Genomic DNA, 23,053 nt, shown 5'->3' with positions numbered 1-23,053 from the left:
GAGTAGACCTCCATCACCTCCCTCCCAAATTTCTACTCACCGTAAAATCACATGAGCAGTCCTCACTGTCACAAGAAGAGACTATTTTAAAAAGAAGAGATTGTTTTTTCCTTTTAGTAAAGTTTAGGATTGCTCAGACCAAATTAACTTTTGCAAAATGATAAAAGACAAACATTTCTCAGTGCAATTAAAAAGCAGGTTGTTCAGTGGCTGCGGGGGTGAGGGGGACTTGGAGGATGGTAGTCACAAGCTACCAGTTATAAGGTAAGTAAGTACGGGGGATGTAATGTATAACATGACCAAAGGCAATAGTGCTGTATCATATACTTCAAAGCTCTAAAGAGAGGACATCCTAAAAAGTTTCATCACAGGAAAAAAAACATTTTGGGGGTATTAAGAGGATGCTTATTGTGGTAATAATCATTTCACATAAATTATTATTATCATTATGCTGTACACCTTAAACTTGTACAGACTGTATATCTCATTAAAACTGAAAGAAAAAAAAAAAAGCAAGTTACCAACCATTTTAGTTCATGTGCTTCAAATTTCCATGGAATATTCTCATGATCTAGAAACTCAACTTTTATTGAGCCTTTTCCTGTTAATAGGTGACAACCAATTATACTTGTCCAGCTCCTGGGGATGCCTTCCACAATCTTGAGGTCACTGAGTTTGACAATCACTTCTATTTTGTACAGCACTGAGTCACCATAATTGATAACCCGATGAGGTTGTCTGAATACCTGGTGACCATATACCCAAGGTAAGGTTTTGACCCTACTATCTTAGATAATCTACGAGTCCCTGCTTGCCGCATAATGCTTTCTGCACCCTGTTCACTGACACAGAAGAAAACCGAATGAAGGAAATCAATAACAAGATAAGACCTTCACGGTATTTTGTATTATAGAAACTGATGCTAAGAAAAGTTTCCTCTTAATCTAGGAGAATTAAACATAAAATTTTTAGAGATTAGAAAACTTTCATTTACAAATAGAAAATATTTTGCACAGAAGAGAAACACTATAAAAACATGATTTAGTTCAAAATATCAAATCTATAACTAAATCTATTTTAAGATAATTTATCTTAAAAACTTAATGAGCTAAAATAAAAATATGTACTATGACCCAATAGACCTATTTTAAGTATCTTTATTTTTTTTAGGTATACCTTTTTCAAAGTTTGGCCTAGTAGTAATTAAAAGCTCGAGAAACAAAAAAGGAAAACAATGTACTTACACTACATTATACTCCAAAATGAACACTATTAAGCAAAATAAATTTTAATCCTATTCTAACAAATTCCTAATTAGCAGTTTAAACTTACGATTTTGATATTAGCCATCTATTGACAGTGATACTAGAAATCTATTATTTCATTTTTCATTAATAGCAATTGTGGACAACATAAAAGTGTTTTTCCTTTGGCCTGAAGAAAAAAGCAAATATAGCCACTGAAAAGAAAGAACATACAAAAAAATCTGATTTCTGTTGAATAGAAATTGGTATTTTCAGAAAGGTTTTTAAAAGTACATTTTAAATATACATGAATATCTCAGATTATTCTCTGAAAATAACGAATATAGTTTTCATATTTATTGTACTATTCTGTAAAATCTTAATTTATGGCCTATCTAAACTAACCAATTACAGGTGGTAATTAAGTCACTAAGTCAAGTCCAACTCTTTGCAATCCCCTAGACTGTAGCAGGTCAGGCTCCTCTGTCCACGGGATTTCCCAGGCAGGATTACTGGAGTGAATTGACATTTCCTCCTCCAAACCAATTACAGGGTATTTCCCTATTGTTACCAAGTACTGCTTCTAAAGGAGGAAACCTTTCCCACTTTGGAGTCATAGGCCTTGGATTATGCTAATTTTACCACTTTGGAACTTTTAGCAGTTCAGCTTCCATGCCATTTTCCCATTCATAAACAGGCATGTAAGGTATTTACAACAATCCCCAGTGTACATTAAGCACTGTGTATAACTGCTGGCAAAAATAATTACAGCTGACCCTTGGGCAACAGAGGAGTGCATAATTTATAGTCGGCCCTCCATATCCAGTTCCTCTACATCTGTGGATTCAACCACCCAGGGACCGTGTAGTATTTCCTACTGAAAAATATCCACATATAAGTGGACCCACACAGTTCACACGTTGTTCAAGGGTCAACTGTACTTTTTATTAGGTTGTAGCAAGGATTACATGAAATAACATACATAGAAGCATTCAGTACCAATACCCAATCTAAAACAAAGGAACTCCAAAAATGTTTGTTAAAATGAAAGACCAGCTATCCATCATGGGTGAAAAATAATCTGTCAACCACCCTCTAGCTTCTTTGAAAATACACGGGAACACAACCAGAACAAAAGCCTGTATCTGTATCTTACCTCTGCAGCCATGAAAGCCAACGTGTGCATCCCATGGGTGTAGCCTGTGACGCAACAGACAACTGCTAACCCACAGCAGGAAAGCAGCATGGCGATCAGGAGGGACAGAACTCGGCCGTGGCTACTCATGGGGGTGGTGGGAGAAAAAGAAAGCTGGAAGGACAAAACAGGAGAAAGAAGCTCATTCTTCAGCATGGCAGGGTGAACCCTGACTGAGAAACTCAAGGTTAATCTTGGTGTCTTTGTTGGGAGGTCTGCACAGCAAAGTATCCCAGTACCAGATGGTCAGAATTCTCCAGCCAACCTCAATATGAGCATGCACTGATACCTTGAGATCTTCACCATTTAATTTAGGGACCATAACAATATACATGATATTTTCATCTCAAATTCTCAAGAATCCTCCTACCAGTGGGGTTACAAGCCTCTAGAAGCAACTTGCCAGAGTTCTGTCATTCTCCCTTCTGGCTTCAACAGGACTCTGGGCAACACCATGTTCTGTCGTGCTCTTTCTCAATCTTGCTCTAATCCTAACCCCTCAAAGTCACTTGGGGGACATTCCTAACCTGTTCACAGCTGGGACAACTGAAGTGTACTCCAGGTGAAGATGGGCCACTATCGTCGTGCTGCGTTAACGGTACACAAGCAGAGGCAACAGCTAGGAGAAGGGAGGTCTGGACTGTGACTCCTGAGCAGGAAACTGTAGATACCAAACCAGCTGGGGAGATAAACAGCACCTGTTCATGGCCCGGGGTGGTGGCTGAATTCTGAAACAGCTCAAGGCTGTGGAATTGAGATCAGCTCACACAGAGGTCCAAGGACCACCACGGTCCGTAAAGACTGGGGGGCAAAGAGCACCGTAGGGTGGGTTTCACAGAGCGGTAGGATCACAGGTGCCCATTTGCTCTGGATCTATGAGATTAGTTAGGGAGCACTCAGGAATGAAAATTCTTCCACACAACTCTGTAGCCAAAAGGCAGAACTTATACCCAGACAGAAAAGGATTCACTTCTCCGGGGACCAAGGGAGCAAAGAGAGCTACTTCAGTCCTGGCCCGCGGGTGGAAACAACATAAACTAGTCAGAAAGAGGAGCCCCAAGGGTCAGAGTAAGAAGGGAGAAAACGGAAGGAGATGAGAACAGAAAATACCTGGAAGAGATCAGGTATTTTTTCAGTTTAAGCTTTCCTTTCACTCACTGCGATCAACACAGTTTGTGTTAGGTGAACTGACCCCACGTGGGTTGTCATGTAACACTGCTGGGGAGGGAAGAAAGCCTCCTGAGGGGACACTGCCCCTGCATTCCCTGGCTGCTGCAGAAAGTTCCTCAAGAAACAAGCAGGAGGTGCCTGAGCCAGGAGCCTTCCCTGGGAGAGCCGCCCTGCACATGCAGGTCATGGATCATTCATATGACACCATTCAGACCTGGCATGTGTATGGCTAAGCAGGAAAAGAAGAGCTTGGGTAAAAACTCACATATTCAAACCGGTCCTTGCAGAGCTGAACCATCAGGTGCAGAAATACTAGCCCAGCAAACCAGAGGCACCACATGACCACTTCTTCCACCGTTTGGACATTCAGCACACCGAAAATGAAAATGAACTTGTAGAAAATAAAATTCCAAAACTTGTCTTTGAGGTGCTAAGAAGAAAAATATTTGTAAAGGTGAGTACCGTTACACCTAACCCGTTCTCGAGAAGGAAACACAACAAAAGCTGGCTTTTAAGGAGGAGAGAATATTCTATCCTCTGCTTTCATACACGTGTCCATGACAAAACCAAAGGCAAAGAAAGAAATGAGCCCTCTGAAGAACAAAGGTAAGACATCTAGGAAGTAATTTACAGATTCTGGATTGAATTCCTCAGTTATGAAATTTTAGACATTAAGAGTGGAATAATATTAGTTCAGTATAACATTAATAATCTATGTTATGTAACAGAATAAAACACAAAATAAAAAAGAATAGTGACAGCTACAAGTATCATTTTTACTACTTCTGCTCTCTGAATTCTTAAAACAAACAAAAGATTAGACATTCTTTTTTTAAACATCCTTCAGATTCAAAAGTAACATATGCTAATTTTCCAGCCATAATCAATAACATATGAAAAAGTACAAAGAAAAGGTAAAAAAAAAGCCTTAAGATTTTCATACAATTTTCTTCCTAAATGTAAAACACTGATTGATGCCAATGAATACTGTCTGAATGGACCACTTCAGTGGTTATAGATGGTCACTGAAATGTTTTTTCACCATTCAAAAAGTATTGCAATGAATATCTTTGTACAAAATTCTATTTTTTCAGCAATCAAAGGCTATGGATGTTGTTATGATTTCTAATAAGTAACATTCACTGATTTCCAATGAAGTTATATAAATGTACACGTCCACATAAGTATATCTGCTTCACTGTACTCTTTCTTACTGAGGAGGTCCAGTTTTAAAAACATCTACCATCCTGAAAAAAAAAGAAGGGCAATGAGGAGCATCATCAACCCAACAGATATGAAAAAGTACTATCAAGCATAGTGGTGGGAACTGAGTGCAGAGGAGAAGGATGAAAACACGGCTCCTAGGTTTACTTTTATATAAAGTTTTTAAACTGGGTAAATGTTTCACAAATTCAAAATTTTAAACAGAAAGAAAAGCAAAATTGAAAAAAAAAAACCAGAAATAATTGAACCCACATGTGGAACACATTGATAACAAGTATTTAAAGATAAGAGTTATTCTGAGAACTTTAAAACACTGTACTGTGCCTAGACGCCCTTTGTTCAGAGAACAAAATGAACTAGGAATCCTTAGTGGATGTCTGTTTCCAGATCTGGGGCAGGAAAGCATGAGGTGAAGCTAGAACATTCTGTGCCCTGGTTCTGAGCCTTCGTTCCACCACCTATTTCCTGTGTGGCTTTGGATACCATCCCCATGCTTTGGTTTCCCACCTGTAAGACAGGTCTTATAACAACAGCATATAACCCACAGAATAGCTGGAGAACTAAGTAAGTTAACACATATATTGTGCTTAGACAAGTGCCACAGTAGGCATTAGGTGCATTTAAAAAAAAAATTCTTGTTCTACACCGCCACTTAACAGCTTAATGTTTGTCCCATTTTAGGCATTCAATGTCTTTGCCCCTAGTAGTTACTCTACTTCTTCAACTTTAAGCACCCAGAGAGTAAACCCAGGTCAACGCTGTAGTGTTCTAACTCAAAACAGTGCTTAGTAAATACTATAGGATGCACTGGTCAAAAATGGTCATCACAGAACAACATGAAAGAGGTGATCTATACTGAAAAAAGTGGAGATGAGTGACCAACATGCCAATTATGATTATCTCCAGGTATTTAAAAAATCTCTGTAATACTTCAACATTATATTTTTTGTAAATTTTGAACTGGTATTTAACATTTTAGGAAACAGAAAGTGGCACATAAGGCCCACTGGTGCCAGAACAACCCACCAACAATTAGACAGCTTGTTTGTCCTAACTGATTTCTGGCCCACAAGTCAAAGTTTTACTTGAAAACAGAAGAAGCATCAAAGAAAGCTTTTGGGGACTTCCTTGGTGGTCCAATGGCTGGGGGCCCTGAGTTTGATCCCTGGTCAGGGAACTATTTCCCACATGCCACAACTAAGACCTGGTGCAGTCAAATACACAAATTAAATTAAAAAAAATTTTTTTAAGTTTTTGTATGCTACCAAAAAAATTATGTTCTATTAATCCCATCTGGGAGACCTCTGGAGTTGATATTTTGCAGAAAGTGCTCAATACTCACTAATGAAAAATTTGGGGGAAAACAAAGAGCCCTGCTCTTCAAGCATCCAAGGGCTCAATCACACAGTAACTGCATTTTAACTCTGCCCAGGACCTCAGCTCACTTGATAACAACTGATTTGGGTTGAAAAGCATAGGTAAGGGGTGAGGCCACTGTGTACTGTTAACGTATTGACAGCAGGTCTTTGCGTCTTACCATTGGAATAAGACAAAGTACAACATAGTTCTGCTCAGATATTACTGTTGTAAAGGCCAGTTCTAAAGTCTTAACTTTAAAACACACCATTCTACACTCTATCTACTAAAATCCTTTGGGGAACTGCCAATCTGCACAGTATGTTCGTGGCATTAATTCTTTAATGAAAGCACACCCTGCTCATATATACATTCTGAGAATACTGTTCACATGTCAGCCTATCTCACCTGAACACTGGCTTGCAAAATGAGGAATCTTAATATTCCTTTCCAAATGGAAAAGCTAAAATCTCTCAGTAAATTCCTCTGGAAAAGTACCCATATTCTAAAGAATGATATATATATACGATTATTCAAACAAAAAAAGTCGGAGCTTCCTTCAGAATTACCTCATCAATGTCGTGGGGAAATAGCAATCAAGAACAATAGTGGGACAGCCTGGTTACACTGAATACAGACTGTGGACGACACAAAGTATTTTACCAATGCTGAATTTCCTGACGTTGATCATTGTCCTATGGTTATATAAGAAAATGTCCTTGCTCTTAGGAAACATATGTTGCACTATTTGAGGTTATATGTGAAGTCCCCAATTTACTCTCAAACAGATCAGAAAAAAAAAAACATATATAGATAAAAGGTGAATATATACAGATATAGATATTTATGTATAGATAAAAGGTGAATGTTAGAGCAAATGGGGCAAAATGTTAGTAACTTTGAATCTGGATAAAATCTATATGGGAGTTCTTCATACTGTTTGTGCAACTTTTCTGCAAGTTTGAAATTATACCCAAGAAAGTTTTTGTTTTTTTAATTTAGTCACAAGAAGGCATCCTTGCTGTGCAGACTTACCTGTCTTTCGCTCACTCGAAGCGGGCCAAACACGATACACTGGATTAGCTTAGCCACCAACATCAAAATGCAGCAAGCAGTATTTACTAGAACCTGTACACAAACCAAAGAAAGGAAGTTTATATCCTCTTGTTGAAAAATAAATGCAGCTCTAAAAATTTTCTACTGGGAATTCAGCCAACATTTCTAATGACTGAACCTTTCCAGTTTTCTACAAGATCAGTAACATCTGAAGGGGCCCATTTTTATGAGTGGTGGGGGTATGGATGAGGAGTGGGGAGGGAAGGTACCAGCTTGGTGGTCAACTCACAGAGCCCTGTCCCAGTGCGAACCCTTCAGAAGGCCATCATCCCCTTCAGTCTTAACTGAACTGAGCATAAATTCTATACTGTATGTATAAAACCCTATTAGAAAACCCTATCTCTGAGGCATATCAATCTCACATTAAGATTTGGAACAGTCTAGAAGAAAACTTTTCCAGAAAATGTAGTTATCATGAACAGTAAAAGTCCAGCACCCAAACTTCCTACGCTGCTCTGTTGAAAAACAGGAAATATGGAGAAGAGGGTGAATGGTCACAAAAAGAGTCTACAAGATCATGGAGAATTGAGAATCAAAAACATACACATTTTCAAATGTATTGCAATGGGACAAAAGATACCTGTGGTTGGTGCTGGCCTTAAAGGAAAGGTTCTGGGGCATTCGAGAGGAGCAGAATCAGGGAAGTGGGAAGAAAGAAGAAAACTGGCAGGAGGAGCTTAGAACTGCCACCATGAGACACCAGTGATAGTGCAAGGCCTTCTTCACCAGCAAGTAGAAAACTTCCTTAGTAATTAAGAAAGACCTTACACCTAAACAACAAATCTAATGCTTACAAAATGAAATTGTGGGCTGCCCCAACTCAGAAGTTAGTATGGCACACCACCTTACTGATGCTCCAGTGATTTTTAAACCAAAGAATCTGAAAAAGCCAAAAGGACCTTGATGCAGAACTGTAAAGAGGACTTTTAGTTAGAGCAAATGAAAATGAACACCAACGACAGAAGACTACTTCAATCTTTGTTTCACTAAGTGTACAGGAAGGTGGAGGTGGCCAGGTTCCTCTTTCCAGGTCATCCGTCCCTCTACTTCTGAAAGAAGCAAATGGTTGTTTTAAAAATGAGTAAATAAAGGAAGGTGACAGAGAGGGTAACATAAGGAAGGAAACTCCCTAGGATCTCTTCAGGTTCCTCTTTGTACTTGACATTACCCAGCCCTTTGGTAACCCTGATGCATTATGTATCATGAATGGCAGCCCTGATTCATTACAAAAGAATACATTATGTTTAGTTACATACTGCCTAATGGGACAAGTAAGTATGGGATGTATTTTCAAACAACTAAAACAAAAATAGTGCTGAAAAACAAAACTCTTCTGGTAATTTCCTCAGATAATCAGAAAAAAAAAACCAAAAATGAAATTAGCTATCCAAAACATCCTAACCTCCTTAAGAATTGTGGAACAGCCCTATTCAAAACATTCCAACAAATTGGATAGAATACTAAATTTTAAGATGAAATAGGTGTTTAAAAGGCTCATCTTCCTTGTGTTCTAAATTAGTTAGTGGGAACCCCAATCATGTCAATTAAGGAAAAAATGTCATAAGACAAAACTACAACCATAGTCCCTCATGCCATATGCCCCAGCTGAACCTGACTTTTAAAGTCAGCCAAACATCCATTCCCACCCTAACTACAACACAATTTTTTTAAAGTCTTCCTGTTTTTGCAGGTAGGCATATGAAACGCTGAAATAAATAATTAGCATCTACATGTTAAAGGTATGCGGGAGGTTAAGAGAAATGAGGTTGATTTGGACCCTGCACTCAAAAAGCTGTTAGGATCTACAGGACACAGAACTTGGTCAACATCTAACAGGCCAAGCCAGCTGCTCTCCTGAGAACAACAATTGCTTCTCAGTTAAAACATTTTTTTCAGTTTTTCTAAGTTCAAAGATAAGATATAAAAACTTTGTAACTCTGATTTACCAAAAAAAAAAAAAAAAAAGGTGAAAGTCTCTGATAATTCCATCACCGGTAGATAATCATTTCTATTTTAAATATAAATGGAAGATTTGAAAATTAGCAAGGCTAAGAAGGGGGAAAGAGATTGATATAAATAAACTGATATTAGAAAGAGATTTTACATTAAAAAAAGATAATATTTTGTGAACTTTATACAAAAGTGAAAGCTATACAAGATTGGAAGTAATTAAAGATTTTAAGGTCATGAAAAAGTGCTTTTAAAACACCTCAGTTCAGTTCAGTTGCTCAGTCGTGTCCGACTCTTTGCGACCCCATGGACTGCAGAAGCCAGGCCTCCCTGTCCATCACCTACTCCCAGAGTTTACCCAAACTCATGTCCATTGAGTCGGTGATGCCATCCAATCATCTCATCCTCTGTCATCCCCTTCTCCTCCCGCCTTCAATCTTTCCAGCATCAGAGTCTTTTCCAATGAGTCAGTTCTTTGCATCAGGTGGCCAAAGTACTGGAGTTTCAGCTTCAACATCAGTCCTTCCAATGAACACTCAGGACTGATCTCCTTTAGGATGGACTGGTTGGATCTCCTTGCTGTCCAAGGGACTCTCAAGAGTCTTCTTCAACACCACAGTTCAAAAGCATCAATTCTTCAGCATTCAGCTTTCTTTATAGTCCAACTCTCACATCTACATATGACTACTCGAAAAACCATAGCCTTAACTAGACAGACCTTTATTGGCAAAGTAATGTCTCTGCTTTTTAATATGCTGTCTAGGTTGGTCATCACTTTCCTTCCAAGGAGTAAGCGTCTTTTAATTTCATGGCTGCAATCACTATCTGCAGTGATTTTGGAGCCCAAAAAAATTAAGTTTGCCACTGTTTCCACTGTTTCCCCATCTATTTGCCATGAAGTGATGGGACTAGATGCCATGATCTCAGTTTTCTGAATGTTGAGTTTTCAGCCAATTTGTGCACTCTCCTCTTTCACTTTCATCAAGAGGCTCTTTAGTTTTTTGCTTTCTGCCATAAGGGTGGTGTCCTCTGCATATCTGAGGTTATTGATGTTTCTCCAGGCAATCTTGATTCCAGCTTGTGCTTCATCCAGCTCAGCATGTGGCATGATGTACTCTGCATATAAGTTAAATAAGCAGGGTGACAATATACAGCCTTGACATACTCCTTTCCCAATTTGGAACCAGTCTGTTTTTCCATGTCCGCTTCTAACTGTTGCTTCTTGACCTGCATACAGATTTCTCAGAAGGCAAGTCAGGTGGTCTGGTATTCCCAGCTCTTGAAGAATTCTCTTCTGCTTACAGAAAAAAATGTCAATTTCACACATACTGTCATTCCAATATAGATATAAATTTCAATTTTAAAACTGACAGAGCCTTGAAACATTGAAAATACAGGAAGAAACATAATTCAAGTTGTCTTCATTTAAAAGTAAATCCCTGGATTAACATATAAACATGACCACTATAAAGTGCTTCCCTGATAGCTCAGTTGGTAAAGAATCTGCCTGCAATGCAGGAGACCCCAGTTGATTCCTGGGTCAGAAATATCCACTGGAGAAGGGACAGGCTACCCACTCCAGTATTCTGGCCTGGAGAATTCCACGGACTGTATAGTTCATGGGGTCGCAAAGAGCTGGGCATGACTGAGTGACTTTCACTTTCACTATATATGAAATAGATTAGCAACAAGGACCTACTGTATAGCACAGGGAACTCAATATTCTGTAGTAACTGATATGAGAACAGAATGTGAAAAAGAAGGGATATGTGTACATGTATAACAATCACTTAGCTGTACACAGGAAATGCAACACTGTACATCAACTATATTCCCACATAAAATTAAAAGCAAATTGCAAATCAGATCCCACTAGGCCATCAGTGATATTCTTACAGAAATAACACTTCAGTCCATATTTAAACCAATAAAACCAGGACAAACCTTCTCACCTCCAATAATCAAAATGAGACTCGCTTTCAACAGGCCTAGTCTGAACTTCATCCTTACAGACTACAGTAAAAGTACTAGCCTCCTTCTATAACCTTCCCTTGTGGGCAGAATCCAAACTTACATGTAAATAAATCTAAGTATAAGGAGCTCACTGGAACACTGTTTATAACACCAGAAAAAAGGAAAACAATTACATGGCCATTAGGGAGAATAGTTCAATAAAGTGTAAAAACAGCCATTCAATGGAATACAATGAAGCCAGGAAAACTAACTCAGCAGTTCCACATTTGCTAGCATTATATAGAACCTTCAAGATAACTTGCTCACTGAAAAAAAGCAAAGTGTAGAAATGTGATTACTATGCTACTTTCTGTGTAAAAAAGAAAAAAATATGTATATATACTATGGGTTTCCCTGGTGGCTCAAAGATAAAGAATCCACCTGCCAGTGCAGGAAATGTGCATTCAATCCCTGCGTCGGGACGATCCCCTGGAGAAGGAAATGGTACACCACTCCAGTATTCCTGACTGGAGAATTTCATAGACAGAGGAGCCTGGCGGGCTATAGAGTCCATGGGGTCACCAAAGACTCAGACATGACTTAGCGACTAAACAACAACATATATACCATATCGTATATATACTATATGTATTTGTATAATATGTTAATGTGAACTGCGTCAGGGACTTGATCAACCTGGGTATTTCTTAATTTTCTACTTAACACCAGCACTAATTTAGAAGAAACTGGTAAGGGCCACTTTCAGGGGAGGGAGGCAGGTGAGAGGGAGAGTTACTTTTCATTGTATACATCACTTGTGCACCTTTTACCTTCTGTACCATGAGCATACATCATTTATTAATTTTTTAAAGAATCTATTGAGGAAAAAAAAAAGAAGAAGCTATTAAAGTTTAGAATCTAACCTGACCAGTTGTGAAGTTTCACATTACTTTTCTCATTGTACCATGGGAGATAGACGAGTAACAACCCAAACGGGGTAGCCTAAGTCCCAAGTTAACCTGGTAAAACACACTGCATTTCTACTATATTAAAATACTTCAGAAAAATTTCTCCTATCTATAGCAGTGTTAAAAAAAAAAAAAAAAACTTTAATATTTTTGAAAATCTCACCAAATGCCTATATTTTTTCTTGTCTACACAAAATAAAAACCAAGATTTGCTAGTCCTTGAGTAGTCTTAACCAAACAGACCAGGTAGTAATGACCCAAGGAACCCCTACTGACTCAGGCTTAGAGTCATTCCCTTGGCCCTAAAGGCCCCGTAAGGAAACTTTTCTCCCAGAATGGCTCCACTGTTCACCTAGAAGAAACAGAAACGAAGTTATGAGACAGCCTGGTCTGCGAGAAAGAGAAGAGGGTGCTAAGAGACAGCTTGGCCACGTTTATCACTGTGTAACCCCGCGGGTGTTTCTGATTCTATAAAATGCCGGCCACCAATGGGGCATTATTTATGACCTTGTGACAAAATGTGATTCAACTCCCAGGAACCGTTTCAAGGATACAATGGATATGAATGTTACTTAGTCTCCTACTTAACACCAGCACTACCTACCTCCCACCCGCCACCTCCCACCCCCCACCCCCCACAAACACATCTTTTATCAGTCTCCTCTTTGAAGGACACAGGACTGTTACTTTTCTGCAGGCTCCCAGTGACAAGTATAAAATGCCAATAACGCATTCCCCTCCTTATTACACTGATAATTGTGTTCCTCTTTTCACAACATTAGGGAAATAAATGAGATTACATATATAAAGCACATAGCACACATCTAGCAAGCAATTAAATAGCTATCTCCTTCCCCCTCAATCGAGAGATTTTTCCTGTATTTTTGAGTTGTTTATCTAGGCTTATGTCCTATTATTTACAGGGTTAGTTTTTTTCTTAAGTTGCCCCAAACATTTCTGGAGCTAACATTTTTCTCTTCTTTGGAATACTCATCTTATCAACACTCAAGCCTAGCAAATTACTTTCAGTTCTCAAGTTGTATAATTATGTGAAGATGGGCTTTTTAAGGCAAGAGTCAGAAACTTTTTCTCCAATGGGCTATTAGACGGTAAATATTTTAGGCTTTGTAGGCCACATGCTCTCAATCACATAGTCTTCCTTTAAAAAAAAATTTTAATGTAAAAACCACTATTAGCGAATAGGCCAAATAGGCCAAGAAGGTTCGCTAATCTCTGCTCTCAATGATCAGTTCTCTTTTATCCATTTTCATTTTTGGTGACTTTTTCCTTTGACATTTCTATTTTAACTATTCTATTTGCATCTAATTAAGTCATCAGAAGCTTAAAATTTGTTCCATATTTCTATTTCTCTATTTTACCACTTCCTGCTCTTACCATTTTAAAAGCAAATATAAAAGAGGGGAAAAAAAAAAACCAGAACAGAACAGGAAAATACAAAAAAACCAGGAGAAAGTAATGAAACTAATGAGTAAAATCAGCAAAGTCAAAAAGCCAGCAACACCTGAACAATTCAAAACAATGATGGAAAAGGATCATGAGATACTTGAATGGAAGGGACATCTGAACAATGTAAAATTAGCCTGGTGGAAATAAATAACAAAATAAAACCTAAACTGGAATGAAAGTTTGGAATGGAAGTTCTAGAAAGACATGAAGAAACAATGAATCAAGACAAATCTGGGTATTTGTTAGAGTAACAACACTGAGAACCTCCCCTCAAACCTGTTCTCAATATCCATGCCAGAGGGCCACCGGGAGAGCTCTCCTCCGAGTTGGAGTCTCTGGTCTCTACATCTCCTAGCCTCTTCCCATTCTACATAAATCCATCTTCCCCACTGCTGCTATAGGTTCCCCCCCGCTCCCGCCGCCCGGAAAAAATTGTCTCATCATGACAGCCCCTTCTCCCCTCCACTCCCACTGAAACCCTTCTGCCCATGAAATAATGTGAACACTCCTTAACAGAGCAGGCAAGGTTCACATAACCTGACCTTCACTTCCTACCCCATCCTCTCCCTGATCATCCATCCTCTCCCTGATCAGTTTCTCAACCATTAATGAGCAGAAAATCACTAGGACATTAATTAGAATGAAGACATATTCCTAGCTATATTCATCTAAACTGTGCCCTACGAAAATAAGTTTTAGAGATCAATATGCAAAATAACAGCTAGCAGGATTTTGCAAACTGGCAGAAAGATCAACTGATTGTTTTTGTCTTGATTGGTTTTTAAAAACTGAATGAGTGTCCCTGGGCAGGGCCAAAAAAAAAAAAAAAAAGGATCCATTTTAACAAAGACTCCACCATGTATTCACTTAATTATGCTATCTGACAGGTCTCAGAGGAGGGCTTTTGAGACTGCAACTCCTATTTCGCTACTAGAGCAGAAACTTAAGTAATGGGTGATGAGGAAAACTGATAATGAACACATGGAAGGTCTGAGGAACCAAGAAAAACCAAGATAAAAGTGTGAAAACCACAGAGGAAAGATGGAAGAAGGCAGCAAGACCAACTGAGAAAGGAAAAAAAGAAAATCATCCACAGATAGGAAGAAATCATAAACTCACTGGAGGCAAGATCTCTGTTGAAAAAGCTGGGAAGAAAAGGAAATTTTCTTAAAAATAATAATTTTCACAGAAAATCAACAGACTTCAATGTTTTATGTTTATGTAATGTTTTATGAAGAGGTGCTAACCTTGGAACTGGAATGAGTTTTGTACAAAGAGACTGGGCGGGTAATCATTAAACAATACTAGTAGTTGTTAAACACTCCAGCAGTTCCATCCCAAAGGCTTACTTGTATCTTATACTTAAATATATATATATATATCAAAGACTACATTATAATCCCAACATTTGGCAAAAGCACTCTTCACATTACTTTTAAGTTGTTTATCTGTCAACTAAAATGCAAAAAACAGATTTTTTAAAATCTAGGTTTAACAGACATTAAACAAGGGACATGGGTTGAGTTCTTTCTCTTCTCCCTTCTCCCCTACTGTAAGGTTCAGCTTTACACAGCAGTGGAAGAAGGGAACCTCACCCTTCCCAGCCTTCTACTAATCTCTTCATCAGAAGGACCAAGAGACTTAATCTACACCCACAGAGTTCATAAATCCCACTGCTTCCTGATGAAGCACAGTGGGATTAATTACAACAAATGAGCTGTATATCATTCCGTATACTTGGAATATTAATCCCAGTCATTTACAGCCGACTCTCAACCGAAATGGGAACTTACAGGAGACAAGACTCAAGACACCACAGCAAACCCTAGGGACAGACTTCAGTCCCAGAACAACTTTTTCTGATCACTGTGGCATTTCTATGAGGCATTCAAGGCCAAGGTGGAAACCAAGTTCTTTAGCCAAAATACTGTTGATCTGCCCGCCTGAAATTATCTGTTCTAATAAGTGAAACCAGCATTCATGCCTCCCAAACGCTGCTTATCTTACACTGGCAGACAAACTGGAAACCTTATTTTAACATGGATCAATAGGAGAAACCGTGAGTTAAAATGAAGAGACATCTCTCGACTCCAAATGTTTTGGCTGCCTTCAGACATCAAAGGAAACTTTCATGAATCACCAGGTAAAAGCAGCAGGAAAGGAAGCACCGTCTGTATTTGTTTTAAGTCCACTCAAAGCGGACAATCACATAATAAAGAAGGGCGGGGGAGGGGGGAAGCTGTGGGAGACGGTCCCTCTCCAAACAACGTCCAAACACACCCAGATGCCCAAAATTCTCCTATGCTCAACATCTGAAATTGTCTCTTCTCTCTTTACACGTGAAACGCGTTAACAACATCTCCCTGCCTGACCGCGTCCGAAAAGCCTTCCCAAGTCCGGGGTAACTGACTCTGCTCTTTGAGGTCTTCCAGTTCACTTCCTGGTGATCCCTCGGCAACCCCAACTCGGCCCCCCATATTTTTCTTCTCCCCCCGACCCCCCGATTCCCAGCCCTCCCCCACCTCCCTTCCACACCCCTCCCCCGCCCGCCCCTGGCCGGCCGCCGCGTTCCCTCGCGCCCCGCCCCCTGCGCCTCCCCAACGCCGTCCCAAAGTCCCTTCCTCCAGCCCTCAAAGACGACCCGCCCCTGGGGACCCGCTCCCCCTCACGACCCCACCGCCACACCCCAACCCTCACCGGGCCCCACGGAGGCGCGCACGCGGGCGGGGCCCCGCCCCCCCGGCCTCACACTCCGGGGTCCCGGGGGGAGGGGACCCCAGCCACAGTTACGCCCCCCACAGATAATGGGTGACACGGCGGCCCCCACCCCTCGCCCCGCTCCGCTCCTCCTCGACGGGCCCGGCAGCCTCGCTCACCCACACGAACAGGCTGTCCGAGAGCAGGTACTGGGCCACGTCGCGGGCCCGGGGTCCCCCGGCGCTCGGCCGGACGAGCGCGGCCGGGTCTGGCTGCACTGGGGCCGTTACCGGCTCCCCCTCGGTGGGCCCGGGCCCGGGCCCGGCCTCGGGCTGGCTGAGAGCGCGGTAGGCGCTGACGATGGTGCCGAGCAAGGCCAGGCCGCTGAGGCCCGTGTAGGTGCGGAGGCTGGGCCAGGGGAAGCGCTCGAGGAAGAGCAGCGGCATGGCGGCAGCGGCGGCTTCCAGTCCCCAGGCCTCCCCGCGCTGCGGCCGGGTCCCGGCGGCCTCGCGAACGGCGCCCACGAGCTCTGGCGTCGCTACCGCCGCCGCCGCCGCCGCCGCCACCGCGCCGGGCCGGGCCGGGCCGCTCCTGGCCGCTCCGCCCCGCGCCGCTCCCGCTGCTGCCCCTGCCGGCGCGGAAGAGCCTCGGCTGTCTCGGGGCTGGCCGCCGCCCCCAGCAGGGTGCGGGCGGGACGGGCGCGGGGGCGCGGCCTCGGTCCCCCGCCCCCAGCGGTCGCGCGGCCGCCTAGTTGGCGGAGGCCCCGGCCGCAGGCCCTGCGGCCCAGCACCCAGCATTATCTTCCGCCGACACCCTGGCTCGGCCTGGCCCGCGGACGCTCAGGGCACCCGCCCCGGGCCGGGCCCAAGCGTCACTCAGGCCCGACGGCACTGACGGGCGGTCGAGCACTGGCCGCATGGGCCCATCCCGGCGTCCGGCCACTTGTCCTTAGTTTCCTTAACCTCCCCGTTAGCAAGTTACCCCAGAGCCTCCCTGTGGGCCTGGGAGCTTCCCAAGTGGCTGAAAGAGGAGACAATGCTTAGGGAATAATAGAGGCCCTGGCCCCATGCAAAGACAATGAATCAACAGTCTCAATTCCTCACAGATAAAGTATCTGCTGTTTACTAGTAACCCCCCGCAAAGCCTAAAGTGAACTCGATTTGTCAAGGAAGTAAAAATGTGTTCCCTCATACGCCAGGTAGGAATGTAACATAGTGCAGGTACTTTGGAAAGTCATGTCAGCTCCTCAAAAAGTTTAAACCTAAGAGTGACCATTTGACCTAGCACTTCCACTCCTAGTTGTATACCCAAGAGAAATGAAAACACACCACCGCACAAAATGTGCACACAAATGTCAGTAACAACGTTATTCTTAATAGTCAAAGTTAGAAACAACCCTAATGTCACTCAAGGGATGAATAGATAAATAAGGGATAACCCCCTAAAATGGAATAGTATTCAGCCATGAAAATGAAGTAGGGAAATATGCTCCAAGGACAAAGCGTGAAACTGCTAAGTATAAGCATACACACAAATGGTTATATAGTGTGATTCCATCTATATGAAATGTCCAGCATAGGCAAAAACATAAAGTAGGTTAATGATTGATGAGCAATAGGGAGATGAGGAAACAGGTATAAAAGCTAAACATGGATTTCTTTTTGAGGTGATGAAAATGTTCTAAAATTCTGGTGACTGTAGAAGAACTCTGAACATACTAAAAATCTTTATTTGTGTACTTATATGGTGAATTATGTAAATTATAGCCCAATAAGGCTATAAAAAGACAGGGAAAAAAAAGAGCTATGGAACAAAACTGCTACCTTTGGGGGTCTTATTCCTTGTTGTATCTCCAAGGCCTTTACAAGTGCCTGATGTAGAGTAGGTGTTCAGCAAATATTTGTCAATTCTTACAAACTTTCAAAGGCAAAAGACTAAATTACGTTCAAGGTCTCTTTCATGACTAATATTCTAATGCTAAAAGTTTATTAGTTAGAAAACAAAAGATGGTTCAGCTCAAGGTTATTACTATCCTAAAAATTTGCAGTATTTCGGGGAGGATGATGAGCGTCTACACACACACACACACACACACACACACACACACACACACACACACACACACACACACACACACACACTTTCCTTATGAGATCTGAAGGCCTTATGATAAATGCAACAGTTTGGCTTTTACCGGGGAGGATGAGCGTCTACACACACACACACACACACACACATTTTCCTTATGAGATCTGTATGATTACACTTTCAGTTCCCTTTCTCTATCTGCAGCCATTTGATTAAAATGCTAAACTTTCAACTGTATTGGTAAATAAAATTTCATTTTGAAAAAGGGATTGTAATTTTCCACAGAAGTAAATGTTCTACTTTATCTGAGCCCCCATAAATTTTAAACCACACTATTCCACAATCCACTTTCAATCCAAGTCACAGTACAGTTACAAAATATCATATTACCAAACTTGTCAAATCATCTTAAGGGGCTATTAAGGTACAATATTCTATCATCTTGAATTCTAAGTGCTATACTCTGAATTGTATTTTGAAAGAACCATTACTTTCTACGTGTTAAAGCTTTAGGCAACCTGTTTTCTGGAATGACTTAGTATTTAATAGCAGCCTTTAACATTTGGTTCTGACTATATAATAAGCATGGCTTCCTTGGTGGCTCAGTGTAAAAGAATCTGCCTGCAATGTGGGATATGCAGGTTCAATCCCTGGCTCAGGAAGATCTCCTGGAGAAGGAAATGGCAACCCACTCCAGTATTCTTGCCAGGGAAATCCCATGCACAGAGGAGCCTGGCGGGCTAGTCTATTGGGTCATAAGAATTGGATGTGATTTAGTGACTAAACAAAAATCTAAACTTTCAGAAGCTTGAAATTTCTGAAGATTCAATATGAGAATATGTGACATTAACCCAACTAAATAAGGTTATTTTTTATTTGTATTTTAAGATTTTAGAGGTTGGTGTCTGGATATTTTACTAGGGTAATAATTAGTATTTGTTCTACGAACATTTTGTCCTCACCCACTCCAAGTAGGCAGCCAGGCTTTTGCACATCCTTCCCTCAAGGTTTTTTTCCCAAAGATAGAACCCACTATCTAAAGTCAACCAATGCTCTTGCTTCTTTGTACTGCCTCCTGCATCATCACAGGAGTGGCAAAGGAAACAAAACTCAAGAGGGATGAATACTAGCGTGCCTAGGAAGTTTGGACCATAAGCATAGGGGCCACTTGCATCATCTGGTTCTAAGGCCTAAGTGTGACAGGGAGGCAATTGGACGAATATTCATGGAGTCCATGATGGAAGCTAGAGGTCTCCCCACCTCCACCTTCATTTCAGAGTACCATTTATCCTTCCTGGATTCTTGACTTTGGGTAGGCCCCTCCTCCCAATAATGACTGAGACTGAATTCCCTGTCATCTTTATGGTATGGGGGCTCTGATTTGGTTTGATTTAAAGGAAACATAGCATTTCAGATAAACCAGAGTTGTGAGGATTCATTATTTAGATACATTATTGTTCATTTTTTTAAATATCCAAAATCCTTCTATATCCATGACCATTTGATTTTCACCCTGCCATGAGAAGGGCTGAGTAGTGTTTGTGTTAAGGTTCTGAACAGCCTAGGAAACGAACCTCATCTAATCCAGCAGCCTTCACTGTTTGCCCATAGAATTTTGTTGGTGTTTTCATTAGCTGGACCAGTGTGTTCCACTACTGAATCTAGCAGAGGGGAAAAAATAACCAAGTTTGTAGGGAAAAAAAGTAAGCTAATGGGAATATTACAACATTTAGCTTTTGTTTCATAATTTTTCATAGCTCTGTGGTGCCTGCTGTAAAATATACAAGTAGTAAAATTTTCAGAAAAACTTCACAATAACTTTTATCAGGTTTGTTCAACCTTTTTTCAATGCTATGGTTTTATTACACATGTTCTCAAGTTCTGAGTTACTATTACAATGATGGAATTGCAAAGTGTTACAGAAGTAGCAAGCATGGTATCACAGACCATCATGACCTTCAAGCAAATCTGATTAAAAGAAAAAAAAACTGAAGTCAATACTCTATGGAAACTGAGGCCTCAATGATATAACATAGTTAACAAAATTTATGTCTACTTGTAAATTCCAGTTTTCAAGTTCCAAGTCCTTTCACATTGCAGAAAATGACCCTTTTCACCTCGCAGGAAACTGAATCTGCCTAAGACCACTACCAACACACAGTGGAGGAATGTGAGAGGAGGGCAACATAGATGTCCCAGGTCTTCAGGTCCTTGCTGTTATGCAAGTTGTCTCTTACCTAATGTAATGGCCCCTGGCCAACAACACTGAAAAAGAATCACGCAGGATTTCTAATGGCAGACTATGGTTAGTAGCCACACACAAAATTCAGTCATTCTGTTTTAATTTTTTTATTGAAATGACAATAAAATAAAATAAAAAAAGAACAGTGAACATTTTAATCAAACTTTAACTTTACAATTATAAAAATATAACCAAAACTTCAGTTTCTTTTATACATTTTTCTATAAACTTAACACCAGAGTAATTCTCAAAGTCAAACTATAAATGATTCCTGTACACTATGATGTGAACACAGCAACCAAATGTTTAAGTTTTTAAAGCATTGATCTTTCCTTTAAGAGAACATGATACATTTTCCCAACTTAACTCTAGTCTCACAATACAATCCAACACTAAAATACAAATTACATCTTACCTGGCTTAATCTAGACTTACTTAGGTTTTAGTCAGTTTTCTTTTTCCCCAAAACAAGCTAGATAAATATAATAAAAGCTAATATTAAAGTGTGTTTTATGGCTCAAGTAAAATTACAGTTTTATGCTTCTCATTATGTATTTAACAAAAGCAAATAGCTTCAAATGAGTCCACTTTAACCCAAATAATGAGTGATGTAAACCATGTGGAATAATTATGGGAAGCCAAACCTCACCCTTATAAATGCTGACTTGTATCACAGTCAGAGCCCACTAGGCCTCTTCCGGCAAACGCAATATGCAAAATTTCGTGCTCTTGGAAGTGGTCTCAGTGAGGGGCATAAACTGCTCCAAACACTATGAATGGGTGAAAACATCAAGTTTGAGGAACTCCAAGGAGGAAAATGTACTCCAAGCATTTCGTCTCAAGTGACTGAGCAGGTACTTTAAAAAACAGGCATTAAAAAACTGAAAGCATAAGAGTCACACTATTTAAGGGAATTTTAAGTGAATGGCTGGCTGGTTTGCACAATCTGAGGAACTCCACCTCTCACTTCTGACTAAACATATAAGAAAACAGACTGGCTAGTTTGGTTATGTTTGATCCAAATAAAATACTAACTCAACAAAATCCTTAAACATAAAAAAGGAATTACTGCACCACACAATGCTGTAATAATTACATGGGAAGACAACGATAAAAAGTAAAAAAATCTTTTAACTGATGTCAAAAGATGGATTCAGACACAGAACTGTCATTATGCTATTTTAAGTATCACCCACTTTAAAAAATCACAAATCTTCATCACATAGAAAAAACCACAAATTTCACTTTTCTTCAAAGGGATGTCAATCCTAAATATGATTTAAAACATTTGAGTAAAACTTTATTTTTTTCCCCCTCAATCTACTATTCAGTACTTTCCAATGCCATTTAGTAGTTTTATGTAGAATATGCACTACTTAGGGAAAAGAACACGGCATATATTCTAATTATACAATGCAAAAGAAGGCTTTCATTTACAAACCTGGAAAACAAGGCATTCAAACATATAAGTCATTTAAAACTAGTCAGTATTGATTATGTAAATAATTGGAATGAACATTTTAAGACTGTTAGTTCTTGAAGAAATGATAAGAACTTATATATCAAAATGTTAAACAGTACCCCGTACCCTCTTTCTAATAGACTACCTCAAGTTTGAACTTCCCCAGTTCTATTTTCATCAGGAAACCTAACACGAGAGCATTGGGATACAACAAGTTCAAAAACAAGTTTTAAAATGTGTTTGTATTATGAATTTTAACTCAAAATCAGGTCTACTATATTTCAAGGTTAGGAACTCCAGCTTACTATTTTTCTCACGTAAGCTCCAAGGTATGGATCAATCAAGCACTTATACTACTGGAAGTAATGATCAAGAAAGGATTCCTAGGTCAAGGCTTGAGTTACAAAAGAACATGAGTGGCCTCAAACTGGATGACGTTTCAACTCTAACACTCCTTACTGACAACACATCACACCACGAAACAGTGTGCCTCTCTTCACTTTCCCCAAAGGGCATGAGCTAACACACCTGAAAAGTGGTCACTGTAGCTTTTCAATTGGAGGCCAGAAACAATTATGGAAGGTAGGCTGGAGATCGGGCCAAGTCCATCTCTGCCTTCCCCAATCTTGTAGGATGCATCAGTGAGCTCAATAGTAAAATTAGTTAGTTAGAAACATGTGAATGTGAAGCAGAACGGCAGAACTGTTATACTTGAAGGAGGGGGACTATCCATAGAGACAGGGGCTCTTTCAAAGGAGATCCCTGGTTATTTTTGGTCCTGGAGACAGGTGCTCACCTATCAGTAGGCACAGTTAGATTCGCACTATTCGATTCACAACTGTGTGAAGGTTTCTTAGGACCTCACCTAAATAAAGTTGAATGTTTAAAACTGCTCAGTTGCTCTTGGTCTGATTTTCTCAA

General features: G+C 40.4%; 1 protein-coding gene across 1 annotated transcript in view; it reads right to left on the bottom strand.

Annotated features, from left to right (window-relative positions):
• Positions 1-16,972, bottom strand: part of AMFR (autocrine motility factor receptor) — a 41,350-nt gene extending 24,378 nt beyond the window's left edge. Inside the window, exons 1-5 of the mRNA XM_065925363.1 lie at positions 16,520-16,972; positions 7,225-7,317; positions 3,875-4,039; positions 2,401-2,553; positions 41-81 (exon numbers count right to left, since the gene is read on the bottom strand). Coding sequence (XP_065781435.1) covers positions 41-81; positions 2,401-2,553; positions 3,875-4,039; positions 7,225-7,317; positions 16,520-16,786 — 719 coding nt within the window. The 5' untranslated portion in view covers positions 16,787-16,972. The remainder of the gene's footprint in view (positions 1-40; positions 82-2,400; positions 2,554-3,874; positions 4,040-7,224; positions 7,318-16,519) is intronic.
• Between the last annotated feature and the right edge of the window lie 6,081 nt (positions 16,973-23,053).

The sequence above is a fragment of the Muntiacus reevesi genome, chromosome 2 (genome assembly GCF_963930625.1).
Source record: "Muntiacus reevesi chromosome 2, mMunRee1.1, whole genome shotgun sequence".
Lineage (NCBI taxonomy): Eukaryota > Metazoa > Chordata > Mammalia > Artiodactyla > Cervidae > Muntiacus > Muntiacus reevesi.
Note: the sequence above shows the minus strand (reverse complement) of the source record. Positions and strands in the feature narration are given on the sequence as shown.